At 45.4% G+C, this 15451-nt stretch overlaps 1 protein-coding gene across 2 annotated transcripts in view; it reads right to left on the bottom strand.

Moving 5' to 3' along the window:
* SLC6A4 (solute carrier family 6 member 4) overlaps positions 1-15451 on the bottom strand; it is a 35817-nt gene that overhangs the window by 7598 nt on the left and 12768 nt on the right. Inside the window, exons 5-10 of one of the 2 annotated variants that reach the window (XM_081945427.1) lie at positions 14399-14537; positions 12850-12984; positions 7969-8072; positions 5773-5900; positions 1036-1148; positions 92-306 (exon numbers count right to left, since the gene is read on the bottom strand). In XM_081945427.1, the coding sequence (XP_081801553.1) occupies positions 103-306; positions 1036-1148; positions 5773-5900; positions 7969-8072; positions 12850-12984; positions 14399-14537 (823 nt within the window). In that variant the 3' untranslated portion in view covers positions 92-102. Of the gene's footprint in view, positions 1-91; positions 307-1035; positions 1149-5772; positions 5901-7968; positions 8073-12849; positions 12985-14398; positions 14538-15451 lie in introns of those variants that run through there. The other variant, XM_081945428.1, reaches the window with a different exon arrangement.

Here is a 15451-nt window from a genome sequence, read left to right as displayed (position 1 = left end):
CTTGTTCATCACAGTTCGTAGCTCAGAGTGATAGGAGACCCCCACCCAATTCTGCTTCGCGATAGACCTCTCCAGGCTGGCCTGCGGCTGACCCCCCCCCCTTCACGAGGGGCTGCAGATCAGCTCCCCCCTCCTCCCCCCCGGCCCCCTCCAGGGTCCACATGAGCTACTTACAAAGGTCAGCGTGGACAAAGAGCCCATAAAACACGTCACGATCAAAATGAGCACCAGCCATTCCCGTTGTTTGCCCCAGATGTGGGGGAATTCATCCAGCACCCCAGTGATGATCCCCTCCAAGCCTGCAAACTGGGGGGAAAAACCACAGGAGATGTCAAGGAAAGGAAGGAAGGAAGGAAGGAAAGAAGGAAGGAAGGAAGGAAGGAAGGAAGGAAAAAGAAAATATGAAAGAAAAGAAAGGAAAAGAAAGAAAAAGGAAGGAAGGAAGGAAAGAAAAAAGAAAATATGAAAGAAAGAAAAGAAGAAGAAAGAAACAAAGGAAGGAAGGAAGAAAAGAAAGAGAAAGAAAATATGAAAGAAAGAAGAAAGAAGAAAGAAAGAAAGAAAGAAAGAAAGAAAGAAAGAAAGAAAGAAAGAAAGGCCAAAAGCAGGAATTCCCTCCATCGCTGGAGGTTTTCAAGAAGAGACTGGGCCACTGTTTGTCTCAAATGGCCTGGGGTCTCCTCCTCAAGCAAGGGGTTGGACTAGACCACCTCTGGGGTCCCTTCCAGCCCTTTTGAGTCTACAGGTGGCAGGCAGAGCCCTCTCTGTGGGCATGTAAGCTCTTGCCCCAGCTTGGCTCCATCGCCCATGTGCCTCCTGCCAGCCAGCTGGTCTTTGGGTCTCTGCCATGCATTTGCCGGGTGGGGTGGGGAGGATGGGGGGAGTCGCGATGAGAAAAAGGGAGCCACCACTGGTCTAAGGTCCCCCGTTTGGTTTGGACTTGTGACATGTGTCCCGTCCCCCCCGGTGACTCCCTGGGACCCTCGCTCTGCCCTGCCAAGGCCCCCTCTGGAAAGGGGACCCTCCTCTGCTCACCGTGCTGTCCAGTCCGAGGGTGATCAACATCAGGAAGAAAATGATGGCGAAGAAAGTGGATGCCGGCATGTTGGCGATGGCCTCGGCGTAGGTGATGAAGAGAAGGCTGGGTCCTGTTTGACAATCGGGGAGAGAAAGGAGTCAGGGCGGCTCTCTCTGGTCTTTGGGAAACCCCCTCCCCTCCTCCTCCTCTTCCTCCTCTTCCTCCCGTCTTGTTCTTCCAATGAAGAACCAGATGCTCGAGATAATGAGGAAGGAAGGAGATAAGGGGGGAAATAAGGAAGGAAGGAAATAAGGAAGGAAATAAGAAAGGAAGGAAGGAAGGAAGGAGAGGAAGGGAGGGGAGGATAGCAGGAAGAAGAAGAAAAGCAAAAGCATGGAAAACAAAGGAAAAGAGAAGAGCAAATAATACAAAATGGAAAAGAAAGGAAGGAAGGATTGCAAAGAAGAAAGAAACAACAGGAAAAAGGAAGACAAAGAACAAATAATACTGAAAGGAAAGAGGGAGGGAGGAGGGAGGATGGACAGGAAGGAAATAAGGAAGGAAGGAAATAAGGAAGGAAATAAGGAATGAATGAAATAAGGAAGGAAGGAAGGAAAGAAGGAAGGAGAGGGAGGGAGGAGAGGGCAGCAGGAAGAAGAAAAAAGCAAAAGCATGGAAAACAGGAAAAGAGAAGAGCAAACAATACAAAATGGAGAAAGAAAGGAAGGAAGGATAGCAAAGAAGAAAGAAACAAAAGGAAAAAGGAAGATAAAGAACAAATAATACTGAAAGAAAAGAGGGGAGAGGATGGACAGAAGGAAGGAAGGAAATAAGGAAGGAAATAAATGAAGAAGGAAGGAAATAAGGAATGAATGAAATAAGGAAGAAAGGAAGGAAAGAAGGAAGGTGAGGGAGGGAGGGGAGGACAGCAAGAAGAATAAAAAAAGCAAAAGCATGGAAAACAAATGAGAAGAGAAGACAAATCAAAATGGGAAAAAGGAAGGAAGGACAGGACAGCAAAAGCGGAAGGAAGGAAAAGAGGGAGAGAGGACAGAAGGAAGAAAGGTATGGAAGGAAGGAAGGAGATGATGTTCCATTTTATACCTGGCAAAGAAACGTTTTGCAATAAGAAGCCGTTGTGCAAATAACCTGGTTTTAATTTCTTTCCCCCTTTACAAATAAAACGCGGCATTTCTTGTTGTTCTCGGGGCTAACCAGGCTCTGGCACAGCCGCCGCGACGATGGAACTCCTGCATGTTCCTCCATTTGTATGAATATTACTTTTAGTTTATGTTAAGCAGAGGTGCCCCACCCTTGAGCCAATTCCCAGGGTGGGTGACATCATCAAGCCACAATAAACAATCAAACACAATGGAAACCTAAACTGGCTGTCCATGAAAGCAAAGCTGACACATTTCGGAACCAGCAAAAGTTTCCCAAACTTTTTGGGAGGCCAACTCGGTTTCAAGAACATGCCGCTCTGGTCCCGCAGCTTTGACCAGGGATGGTGGCCAGTGTCCTCAGGGGTGGCGCAGTTGCCAACTCACACATGCTGCTGGCCAAGACATTTGGAAGGGGGACCAAGGAGGGAAGACTGCATCCAACCTTGGATCTTGTGAACCTGGGTTCAATCAACGGATCGGAAGAGAGTTGGAAGGGACCTTGGAGGTCTTCTACTCCAACCCCCTCCGTTCAAGCAGGAGACCCCCCACGCCATTTCAGACAAGTGACTGTCTTAGTCTCTTCTTAAAAAGTCTCCTGTGGTGGAGCAGCCACAACCTCTGGTGGCAAGAAGTTCCCCTGGTTAATTGTCCTCACTGTTAGGAAGTTTCTCCTAAATTCCAGGTTGCTTCTCTCTTTGATTAGTTCCCATCTGTTGTTTGACCATTTATGTGAAAGAGTATAGGTCCTCCTGCTTGAGCAGGGGGCTAGACTAGAAGACCTCCAAGGACCCTCCCAGAAATCAATTCAATTTCCAACTCAATTCTAATTCTAGAATAGAATAGAATAGAATAGAATAGAATGATGGATAAATGGATAGGGAATGGAATGGAATGGAATAGGATGGATGGATGGATGGATGGATGGATGGATGGATGGAGAAGGGGAGGGAAGAGAATAGAACAGAACAGAATATGGAAAGAATAGAATGGAAGAATAGAATGGAATGAAATGGAATGGAATACAACACAACACAACACAACATAATACAATACAACACAATACAGGAATGGAATGGAACTAAGAGGATTAAAGGCCTGGAGACAAAAACATAGGAAGAACGGCTAGCAGTGAGGACAATTAACCAGTGGGACAGCTTGCCACCAGAAGTTGTGGGTGCTTGATCACTGGAGGTTTTTAAGAAGAGTCTAGAGACAGTCACTTTTCTGAAATGTTATAGGTTCTCCTGCTTGAGCAGGGGGCTCGACTAGAAGACCTCCAAGGTCCCTTCCAGCTCATTCTATTTTATCGTATCCTGGAAAACTCAGCAAGGATGTAAACCAAGAATGTCCAATCTTGGCCAGTCGAAGACCTGTGGACTTCAACTCCCAGAATTCCCCAGCCAGCTCTGTCCACAAGTCTTCCCGTTGGCCAAAGTTGGCCACTCCTGAGGTAAACCGAATGTGGACCTTACTCTTTCTTGCCTTCATTCATTCATTCTTTCCTTCCCTCCTTCCGTCTTTTGCCCATTCTCCTGCCCTCCCTTCCTTCTCCTTTGTCCCTTTTTCCTTCCTTCCTTTTTCCTTTCTTTCCTTACTTCTTTCCTTCTTTCTTTCCTTCCATCCTTCCTTCCTTCTACTCTTATTTCCTTCTACTCTTCCTCCCTCAGTTTCTCTTTTCCGCTTCTCTTTTCCTTCCTTCCTTCTTTCTTTCTTTCCTTCCTTCTTTCCTTCTTTCTTTCCTTCCATCCTTCCTTCCTTCTACTCTTATTTCCTTCTACTCTTCCTCCCTCAGTTTCTCTTTTCTGCTTCTCTTTTCCTTCCTTCTTTCTTTCCTTCCTTCTTTCCTTCTTTCTTTCCTTCCATCCTTCCTTCCTTCTACTCTTATTTCCTTCTACTCTTTCTCCCTCAGTTTCTCTTTTCCGCTTCTCTTTTCCTTCCTTCTTTCTTTGCTTCCTTCTTTCCTTCTTTCTTTCCTTCCATTCTTCCTTCCTTCTACTCTTATTTCCTTCTACTCTTCCTCCCTCAGTTTCTCATTTCCGCTTCTCTTTTTCTTCCTTCCTTCTTTCTTTCCTTCCTTCTTTCCTTCTTTCTTTCTTTCCTTCCATCCTTCCTTCCTTCTGCTCGTCTTTCCTTCTCCTCTTCCTCCTTCAGTTTCTCTTTTCTGCTTCTCTTTTCCTTCCGTCCTTCCTTCCTTCCTTCCTTCTTTCTTTCCTTTTCTTCCTTCTTTCCTTCCTTCCTTCTTTCCTTCCTCCCCTCCTTCTTTCTTTCCTTCCTTCCTTCTTTCTTTCCTTCTTTCCTTCCTTCCTTCTTTCCTTCCTTCCTTCTTTCCTTCCTCCCCTCCTTCTTTCTTTCCTCCCCTTCCTTCTTTCTTTCCTTCTTTCCTTCCTTCCTTCTTTCCTTCCTTCCTTCTTTCCTTCTTTCTTTCCTTCCATCCTTCCTTCCTTCTACTCTTATTTCCTTCTACTCTTCCTCCCTCAGTTTCTCTTTTCTGCTTCTCTTTTCCTTCCTTCTTTCTTTCCTTCCTTCTTTCCTTCTTTCTTTCCTTCCATCCTTCCTTCCTTCTACTCTTATTTCCTTCTACTCTTTCTCCCTCAGTTTCTCTTTTCCGCTTCTCTTTTCCTTCCTTCTTTCTTTGCTTCCTTCTTTCCTTCTTTCTTTCCTTCCATTCTTCCTTCCTTCTACTCTTATTTCCTTCTACTCTTCCTCCCTCAGTTTCTCATTTCCGCTTCTCTTTTTCTTCCTTCCTTCTTTCTTTCCTTCCTTCTTTCCTTCTTTCTTTCTTTCCTTCCATCCTTCCTTCCTTCTGCTCGTCTTTCCTTCTCCTCTTCCTCCTTCAGTTTCTCTTTTCTGCTTCTCTTTTCCTTCCGTCCTTCCTTCCTTCCTTCCTTCTTTCTTTCCTTTTCTTCCTTCTTTCCTTCCTTCCTTCTTTCCTTCCTCCCCTCCTTCTTTCTTTCCTTCCTTCCTTCTTTCTTTCCTTCTTTCCTTCCTTCCTTCTTTCCTTCCTTCCTTCTTTCCTTCCTCCCCTCCTTCTTTCTTTCCTCCCCTTCCTTCTTTCTTTCCTTCTTTCCTTCCTTCCTTCTTTCCTTCCTTCCTTCTTTCCTTCCTCTCCCTTCTTTCTTTCCTTCCTTCCTTCTTTCTTTCCTTCCATCCATCCTTCCTTCTTTCCTTCCTTCCTTCCCTCCCTCCCTCCCTCCTGGCCTTCAAGACTCCATAGATGTCTCTGTGAAGATCAAACAATCCATGGACCTCACCTCTTGATACTTCAGCCTGTGGGCTGTCATGGGGGGGGAGACACACGTGTCCCCCTGGGAACCAAACTGACCCCCCAAGACATGACTCATCGAACTCCACTTGCCCCCAACCCAAATTACTTCAAAACCTCCTCATGTCAGGACAGCATCTTAAGTGCAGAAGAAGATCTTCTCCTACCCCAGGCGTGTCTAATCTTGGCCACTTGAAGACCTGTGGACTTCAACTCCCAGAATTCCCCAGCCAGCAGAGCTGGCTGGGGGATTCTGGGAGTTGAAGTCCACAAGTCTTCCCATTGGCCAAAGTTGGACACTCCTGAGGTAAACTGAAAGTGGACCTTACCTGTATCTTTCGCCACTTCGGACACTGGCAGCTTCCTCATCTCCGCCATGTAGCCCAGGACCGTGAAGATGACGAATCCCGCAAGGAAACTCGTGAGGCAGTTGATGGCGCTGGTGACCAGGGCATCTCTGCAACGAGAACCCAAAACCCGTTCAGCCTTCTGCCCCATGGCCTCTCCCAACCCAAGGAGGAGCAGAACGGCTAGCTAGGCTAGCTGGGGATGTGAAATTCAGGCTATGACGCTGGATAAGAGAAGAATCGGAGTCAGAAGGGACCTTGGAGGTCATCTAGTCCAACCCCCCCTCCCCTTACACCGTTTCTGGCTGACGGAAGTGAAGGACCTTCGGTACAGTACAAGCGTTCATTCAGAGACCCTTCGAAGCTACAACGGCGCTGGAAAAAGTGACTTAGGACCGGTCCTCGCATTTACGACCGTTGCAGCATCCCCCACCGTCACCAAAATTTGGATGCTTGGCGACAGGCATGTATTTATGACGGTCCAGTGTGCGTTTATCACCTTCCCGACAAGTGAAGTGAAGGGTGGGGGAGCTGGATTCACTTAATGACCACGTGACTCATTTAACCACGGCGGCGAAACAGGTTGTAAAATTGGGCGTAACACATTTAGCCAGCATGTTGCTCAGCAGTGGTCCCCAATGGTGGTTATAAGTCAAGGACTAGCTGGACACGGGGTTAAAGGTGGAAGTTAAGTTATCCGTCTCTGAGTTAACCTTACTACTCGTTTGTTTAGTAGTCAGAGGACGACTACACGAAGATTACCATGTTCCCACACTCTGCTCCAGGGGGGAAATGAGATTATTGCTATGTTTCTGCCCCAGGAAAGCAGAAAGCAGAACATCCAGTGTCCTAGAAGAACAAGTTTGGTCTAGCACGGGGGTGTCCAAACTTGGCAACTTTAAGACTTGTGGACTTCAACTCCCAGAATTCCCCAGCCAGCAGAGCTCCCTCTCTCCCTCTCAGCCCAGCCAACCTCACAGGGTTGCTGTTGTGGGGAAAAGAGGAGGAGGACATTGTGTTGGATATGTTCACCACCTTGAGTCATTTATAAAAATAATAAAAGAGAGAGAGAGAGAGGGAAGGAGGGAGGGAGGGAAAGAAAGAAAGAAAATAAAAATTAGTAAACAAAGAAAGAAGGAAGGAAGGAAAGAAATAAATAGGAGGGAGAAAGAAAGAGAGAGAGAGAGGGAGGAAAAGAAGAAAGAAAGAAGGAAGGAAATAAATAAATGGAGGGAGGGAGAGAAAGAAAGAGATGGATGAAGGAAAAAGAAAGAAAAAGAAGTAAAGAAAGAAAGAGAAGTAAAAAGAAGAAGGAAGGAAGTAAAGAAAAAAATATGGGAAGGAAAGAAAGAAAGAAAGAAAGAAAGAAAGAAAGAAAGAAAGAAAGAAAGAAAAGTAAAAAGAAGAAGGAAGGAAGTAAAGAAAAAAATATGGGAAGGAGAAAGAAAGAAAAGAAAGAAAGAAAGAAAGAAAGAAAGAAAGAAAGAAAGAAAAGAAAGAAGGAAGGAAGGAAGGAAATAAATAAATAGAGGGAAGGAGGGAGAGAGAGAGGGAAAGCAATGGATAGAGGAAAAGAAAGAAGTAAAGAAAGAAAGAGAAGTAAAGGAAGAAAGAAGGAAAGAAATATGGAAAGGAGAAAGAAAGAAAGAAAGAAAGAAAGAAAGAAAGAAAGAAAGAAAGAAAGAAAGGAAATGAAGAAAGAAAGAAAGAATGAAAGAAAGAGAAGTAAATAAAGAAAGAAGGAAGGAAGAAAATAGAGGGGGAGAGAGAGAGAGAGAAAGAGACGGATGTAAGAAAAGAAGAAAGAACAAGAAGTAAACCAATTTCATTGTATTTAAGTACAATGGCAATGAAGATTATACTTAAAGAAAAAAGAGAAGTAAAGAAAGAAGGAATATGGGGAGGAGAAAGAAAAAAAGACAGTGAGAGGAAAAGGAGAGAGAGAGAAAGACACAGAGAGAGAGAGAGAGAAAGAGAAAGAGAGAGAGAGAGAGAGAGACAGAGACAGAGAGAGCGAGAAAGAGAACGAGACAAAAAGAGAAAAAAAAAAAGAGAGAGAGAGAGAGAGAGATTCTGATTCTCTTCTGAAGAAGTTTTCCTGGTCTCTCCATCCCTTCTTCCCCTCTGAAGACCTAAAGAAGAAGGAATAAAACTTCCCTTCTCCCGCACGGGACTTACTGGTAGCAGTTGTTGTGGAACTTGTTGTAGCTGGCAAAGGCCAGGAGAACGCCGAATCCGGGTCCGAGGGAGAAGAAGATCTGGGCCGCTGCGTCCACCCACACCTAAAGACACAAACCGACAAACCTCAGCCCCGCCCACACCCCCTCAGAAGCTCCCACGATCCCACTTTCGCCCAGCCTGAGACCCTCCCTCCTTTCCCCGCTTCACACAGGAATCCACCTTCCCACCGCCAGAACTCTTGGATAGGATCGGATATTGGAAGATTTTATTTGAGCACGGATTCTTTTATCGGGGTTCACCGTCTAGTACTGATGATGCTACCTAGAAGGGTCGTGAAACGTCTGCAAAGAAACATCCAAGCTCAAAGAACACCGGAAACCCCACAATACTTTTCTTCCTCCCCCTCCTCCTCCTCCTCTTCCTCCTCTCCGCAAATCCCCCTTCCTTCCAGCCCTGGTAATGTTACCAAAGCAACTCTAGAACATCTGGAAAACTCCAGATTCCCAATATCCGTGAAAGGCTGAATACTCCAACACTTTCCATGGGAATTCTTGAAGAAATGCCTCAATTCTGCTTTTTTAGACTCAACCTACCCCTTTTCCCTCTTCCCTGAAGAGAGCCAGTTGCAAATAGGAGGCATTTCCTGACAGTGAGGACAATTAACCAGTGGAACAACTTGCCACCAGAGGTTGTGGGTGCTTCATCCCTGGAGGTTTTCAAGAAGAGACTGGACAGCCATCTGTCTGGAATGGTAACAGCGTCCAACTTTAGGAACTTTTAAGAGTTGTAGACTTCAACTCCCAGAATTCCCCAGCCGGGAAGTCCACAACTCTTAAAAGTTCCTAAACTTGGATACCCCTAGTGTAAGGTCTCCTGCTCAAAGCAGGGGGTTGGACTAGAAGACCTCCAAGGTCCCTTCCAACTCTATTATTCGGTTATTCTCGGCTGGTCCAGGAGCAAACGGGGACTTCGCGGCCAGACTGCGATCGACTGATTACAATCTGCTCCGTCCTCACTTCACAGATAGTCAAGCACAATAGCCAAGATTTTTTTTTATTACTTTTAAGGTGTCACTTGGGCCTTATTTGCAGAAGCGCTTTTGATCAAATAACAGCCTGTTTTCATTTCCTCTTGAACTCTCCCTATCAGCCATCCGACTGGCGAATATTAGAATATCTAATCTTTGCTGGTGCCTGAATTTATTACTTAAATTCAGTGCCTAGATCTTTCCCCCGTGTGAAATTTTTATAACTCAGCGTAGGAAAGGGCACATTAAACCTAACAGATTTTGTATATGTATGTATATATGTATATGTGTGTGTGTGTGTGTGTGTGTATACACTGCATTTTTGCTGATAAATAAATGAAGGGAGACTAGTATAAATCTATTTCAAGTTATTTAGCTCTCATTAGCTAGCCATACCCTTGCTGGGATTCGAACCTGGGCTTAGTTGTTAATATAACACCCTAACATGTAAAAACAGCCCAAGTTTGAATCCTAGTAAGGGTATGGCTAGCTGATGAGAGCCAAATAGCTTGAAATAGATCTATACTAGTGTCCATTTATTTATCAGCAAAAATTATATATATGTAGATTTTCACGGGTGTAGGTATGCTGGTTTTGTTGTATTGGGGTCTTTTCCCATGTAAGATTGGCGTTGCCAAGACAATCTCAATCTTACATGGGAAAAGATCCGAATACAACAAAACCAGCATATATATATGTAATTTGGTGGTTTCTTAACCAATCAATTGCACGGGGTATGTGATTTTTATTTTTTATTTTATGCTTATTAAGGTTGCAAATAAATCACCCCAGGTAAGGACTGCGTTGACATACTAATAAAGGAGGGGAATTTTATACAGGTGCAATGATACATTTAATGACTGCTCAAAGTGAAAAAAGTGACCGAGGACCATTGTAGCATTCCGGGGGGGGGGGTGCATGTGTAGACGACACCCCTTTCCAACAAGCAAAGTCAATAGAGAATCCAGATTCACTTAACAACTGTGTTTCTCGTTTAACAGTGACTCACCTAACAACTGTGGCAAGAAAGGTCGTCAAATGGGGCCAAAACTGTCCAACTGTTCCGCTAAGCAATGGGTGGAAACTAATCAAGGAGAGAAGCAACTTAGAACCGAGGAGAAATTCCTGACAGTGAGAACAATTAAGCAGTGGAACAGAAGTTGCCTCCAGAAATTGTGAATGCTCCAACACTGGAAGTTTTCAAGAAGAGATTTGATAAACATTTGACCTTTTAGGGAAGTTTTGAAGCTGAACTTCCTTAGTGAATGTGGTAAAGTTTGAAAGGACGGCAGCTGATGCGTAGGTCATATGTGATGTGTCTTTACATCACACACAAACTTCTCTAAACACATCCTAATCTGGAGTGGGGGGGGGGGAAACCGTGGGAAGGTTGGGGTTGAAAGGCCACTAAAGAACAACCAAAAGGGAATTTGTACAGTCATCCTTAGTCACTTCTTCATCATCATCTCACTGGAAGCATTTTGGTCTGATCAGAAGGTCATGTCAACTATTGGTGAATCCAGAAAAAAACATTCCTGGGACATTGTTTTATATAGAATACAGAATAACGGAGTTGGAAGGGACCTTGTAGGTCATCTAGTCCAACCCCCCAGCCAAGCAGGAGACCCTACACCATTTCTGACACCTTTACTGAATAAATCTACGTTGGCACAGGCGAAGCGAAACCAACTCTGAGATTTTTCACCCAAAAGCAAGAATTAATTCTCCCTTTCCCTACTGGCCACACATTATGTCAATCAATCACTTCTGTTCATTTGGGGGGGGACCAGCAACCAGCCGCACTGTGGCATCTGCTGTGGGTGTCCTTGATGAGGGGGAGCAATGTCGCTTGGGAACCGATGATGCTTGGAGGCCATTCCCCCCATCTTTGCCGAGAAGAGCAACGAAGATGATTAGGGGACTGGAGACCAAAACATATGAAGAACGGTTGCAGGAACTGGATATGTCTAGCTTAAGAGAAAGAAGGACTAGGGGAGACACGATAGCAATGTTCCAATATCTCAGGGGTTGCCACAAAGAAGAGGGAGTCAAACTATTCTCCAAGGCACCTGAGAGTAGAACAAGAAGCAATGGGTGGAAACTAATCAAGGAGAGAAGCAATTTAGAACTGAGGAGGAATTTCCTGACAGTGAGAACAATTAATCAGTGGAACAGCTTGCCACAAGACGTTATGGGTGCTTCATCACTGGATGTGTTTAAGAAGAGTCTAGAGACAGTCACTTATCTGAAATGGCATACCTTCTCCTGCTTGAGCATGGGGTTGGACTAGAAGACCTCCAGGGTCCCTTCCATTCTATTCTATAATTCTATTCTAATTCCATTCTATTCTGTATTCTATTCTATATTCTGTATTCTGTTCTATACTCTATTCTACTCTATTCTATGCTTTGCTATTCTATTCTATTATTTTATTCTATTCTATTATCTAATTTTAATTTTATTCTATTATTCTATTCTACTCTACTCTATTCTCTAATTCTAATTCTAGCAGTGTTCTGATATCTCAGGGGCTGCCCCAAAGAAGAGGGAGTCAAGCTATTCTCCAAAAAGCAGATCAAGAAGCAATGGGTGGAAACTAATCAAGGAGAGAAGCAACTTAGAACTGAGAAGAAATTTCCTGACAGTGAGGGCAATTAACCAGAGGAACAGCTTGCCACAAGACGTTATGGGTGCTTCATCACTGGATGTGTTTAAGAAGAGTCTAGAGACAGTCACTTATCTGAAATGGCATACCTTCTCCTGCTTGAGCATGGGGTTGGACTAGAAGACCTCCAGGGTCCCTTCCAGCTTCCATTCTATTCTATTCTATTCTATTCTATTCTATTCTATTCTATTCTATTCTATTCTATTCTTTTCTACTCCAGTCTATTCTACTCTACTCTACTCTACTCTACCACTTTACTCTAGTCTACTCCATTCTATTATAGTCTATTCTAATCTAGTTTACTCTAGTCCAGTCCATTCCAGTCCATTCCATTCCATTCCATTCTATTCTACTCTACTCTAGCCTACTCCAGTCTATTCTATTCTAGTCTACTCTAGTCTAATTTACTCTAGTCTAGTCCAGTCCATTCTATTCTATTCTATTCGACTCTATTCTATTCTACTCTACTCTAGCCTACTCCAGTCTATTCTATTCTATTCTATTCTAGTCTAGTCTAGTCTAGTCATCTAGTCTAGACTACTCTAGTCTAGTTTACTCTAGTCCAGTCTATTATATTATATTCTAGTCTATTATTTCTATATTCTATTCTATTCTAGTCTAGTCTAGTCTAGTCTAGTCTAGTCTAGTCTAATGCTATCCTATCTTATCCAAAATTTCTGTCGCTAAGCAAGACAGTTGTTAAGTGAGCTTCTGCTCCATTTTGCAACCTTTCTCACCATTTTTGTTAACTGAATCACTGCAATTGCTAAGTTAGTCACCAGGTTGTTAAGTGAATCTGGCTTCCCGGCTAATTCTGCTTGTCAGAAGGTCTACAAAAGGGGGTCGCGTACCCCCTGGGAGCACCGCAACCGTCGTAAATACAAGTCCGTTGCCAAGCGTCTGAATTTCAATACCCATGGGAATGCCACGACAGTTGTTAAGCGTGTAAATCGGTTGTAAGTCACTTTTTTTCAGTGCCGTGGTTGGATCGGATGGTCGCTAAGCAAAACGCAGCAACGGTCGTAAGTGTGGAAAACCGGTCATAAGTCACTTTTTCCCAGTGCCGTGGTAACTTCATGCAGTCTGTAAATGAATCATTGTAAGTGGGGGGACTCTCTGTATTAAAAAGTGAGCTCGGTTTGGATGGAACAATTGAGTTACGATGGTGGTTGAGCCATTGACTTACATGAGTGGTGAGGAGCTTAGGCCAATCGGGCTGCAGGTAGTAGAGGACCCCCTTCCAGGCGCCAGGTAAGGTGGCTCCGCGGATCAAGAGGATGAGGAGGATGGCGTAAGGGAAGGTGGCCGTCACCCAGACCACCTGCGAGGAGAAGCGGTGGAGAAGACATTGGCTGAAGAAGGTTGAGAAGGTTGAATCAAGGCTCTCCACCAAGAATGGAAACTCAAGGTCCATCTGTCTGGTGGAGAAACCTCTCTGCTCTCGAACGAAGCTCCTCAGACTTTACTACCTGTAGGATGGGGAGGTGTTCAAACTTGGCCCCTTGAAGACTTGTGGACCTCAACTCCCAGAATTCCCCAGCTGAAGTCCACAAGTCTTCAAGGGGCTGAAGTTGGACACTCACTCATGGTGTAGGAGAAGACCTTCTTCTGCACTTAAGGTGCTGTCCTGAGATGAGGAGGTTTTGGAGTAATTTGGGTTGGGGGCAAGTGGAGTTTGATGACTCACATCTTGGGGGGTCAGTTTGGTTCTCAGGGGGACACGTCCATCCTCTCCCCGCCCCCCGCCCCAGATGGCAGCCCTTAGGCTGAAGTATCAAGAGGTGATGTCCATGGATTATTTGGCCTTCACAGAGACATCGTCCAATTTAAATTGGACAACTATGGAGTTTTGAAGATTAGAAGGAAGGAAGAGGAGAATGGGACAAAGAGGAGAAGGGAGGGAGGGATGGAGGAAAGGGCAAAAGAGAAAAGGGGGAAGAAAAGAATGAATGAATGAATGAAGACAAGAAAGAGAAGAGAAAAAGAGAGAGGGAGGAAGATTAGAAGGAAGGAAGAGGAGAAGGAAGGAAGAGGATAAAGGGACAAAGGAGAAGGAAGAGAGGGAGGGAAGAAAGGGCAAAAGAGAAAAGGGGGAATGAATGAATGAATGAAGACAAGAAAGAGAAGAGAAAAAGAAACGGAGGGAGGAAGATTAGAAGGAAGGAAGAGGAGAAGGAAGGAAGAGGAGAAAGGGACAAAGAGGAGAAGAAAAGAAGGCAGGGAGGGAGGAAAGGGGAAAGAGGAAAGGAGGGAAGGAAAGAATAATTGAAGGAAGGAAAGAGAAAGGAATAAAAAAGAAAGAGAGAGAAAAAGAAAAAGAAAATGAGAAAGGGAAAGGGCAAAGAAGAGAATTGACGGAAAGGAGGAAAGGAAGGAAGAAAAAAATGGGAAAGGAAAAAGGGAAGGAGGGAAGGAAGGAAAAAGGGAAGAGAAGAAGAGGAAAAGGAAGGAAGAAAGGAAACGGAATTGTTCCATTTCTGGAGAGAGATCATATCAGACCGTAACTGGGTGGAAGGCCAAGGAAGGCTCAGCCAATCCCTGCCCCCCACCCCCCACCCCAGACTCCAGAAACCCCCTCCTAATCTTTCTTTTGGGGGGGGGGTTCTTTGTCACGTGACCCAGAAGAAGGAAGAGCAGAGAGACAAGGGGTGTTTTTTGCACCCCAAAGTCCAGTCCTCCTCTTCCTCCCTCCGTCTCCTCCTTCCCCCCTTCTTCTCCTTCTCCTTCTCCTTCACCTTCCCAGATGTTTTGACTCCTTTCCAGATGCTGAAGTAGACAATGGTGAAGATGAAGAGCAGGCAGAGGGTGAGCTGCCAGCTGATGCCCCCCAGGTCCTCCAGGCCCTTCGCCCGGTGCAGCTGCAGGACATGGCGGCTGAAAGGGAGAGCAGAGACAGGGGCGCTGGGTCAGCATCCGACTCTCCAAAGGGGGGAAGGAGGGAGGGAAGGAAAAAAGAAAGGAGGAGGGAGGGAAGGAAGGAAGGAAGGAAAGAGGGAGGGAGAGAAGGAAAAAAGGAGAGGAGGAGGGAGGGAAGGAAGGAGGGAGGGAGGGAAGGAGGAGAGGAGGGAGAGAGGGAAAGAAGAAAGGAAGGGGAGGGAGGAAAGGAAGGAAGGAAGGAAAGAGAGGGAGGGAAGGAAAGAGGGAGGGAGGGAAGGAGGAGAGGAGGGAGAGAGGGAAAGAAGGAAGGAAGGGCAGGGAGGAAAGGAAGGAAGGAGGGAGGGAGAAAAGGAAGGAAGGAAGGAAGGAAGGAAGGAAGGAAGGAAGGAAGGAAGGGGCATTTGTGCAGGGCTACCTGCAGTTCTATGGAAACTCTCTCCTTACTTCCAGGTTGAATTATCCCTCTGACCAACTTCCACTCCTTGCCCTCCCTCCTTTCTTTCTTCTTTCTTTCTTTCTTTCTTTCTTTCTTTCTTTCTTTCTTTCTTTCTTTCTTTCTTTCTCTCTTTTTATTTTCCTCCCTCCATCCTTCCTCTCCTCCCTTCCTCTTTCTCCTTCTTCCCTTCTTTGTAGAACCATAGACTATGGACCTCGGAGGTCTTCTAGTCCAGCCCCCTGCTCGAGCAGGAGACCTTGCACCATGGGCCAGGTGTGAGCATGTGTTCCAACTGGAGGAGTCTGCCTTCCTTTTGTCCCCCGAACCGGCTTGGAAATAGGGGTTTCCAGCCAGGGGACCTGCCCTTTGGAGGGGGGGGGAGGTTGGGGGTCCAAGAAGGCTTCCCCACTCCACTGCCCATCGTCCACGCCTCCTTTCCCGCCTTCCCGACCGTCCCTCTTTCGACTTACATGCA

This window comes from Natrix helvetica (genome assembly GCF_964273705.1).
Source record: "Natrix helvetica genome assembly, chromosome: 2".
Taxonomy (NCBI): domain Eukaryota; kingdom Metazoa; phylum Chordata; class Lepidosauria; order Squamata; family Natricidae; genus Natrix; species Natrix helvetica.
The sequence above is the reverse complement of the archived record's forward strand: the minus strand, read 5'-3'. Positions and strand labels throughout refer to the sequence as shown.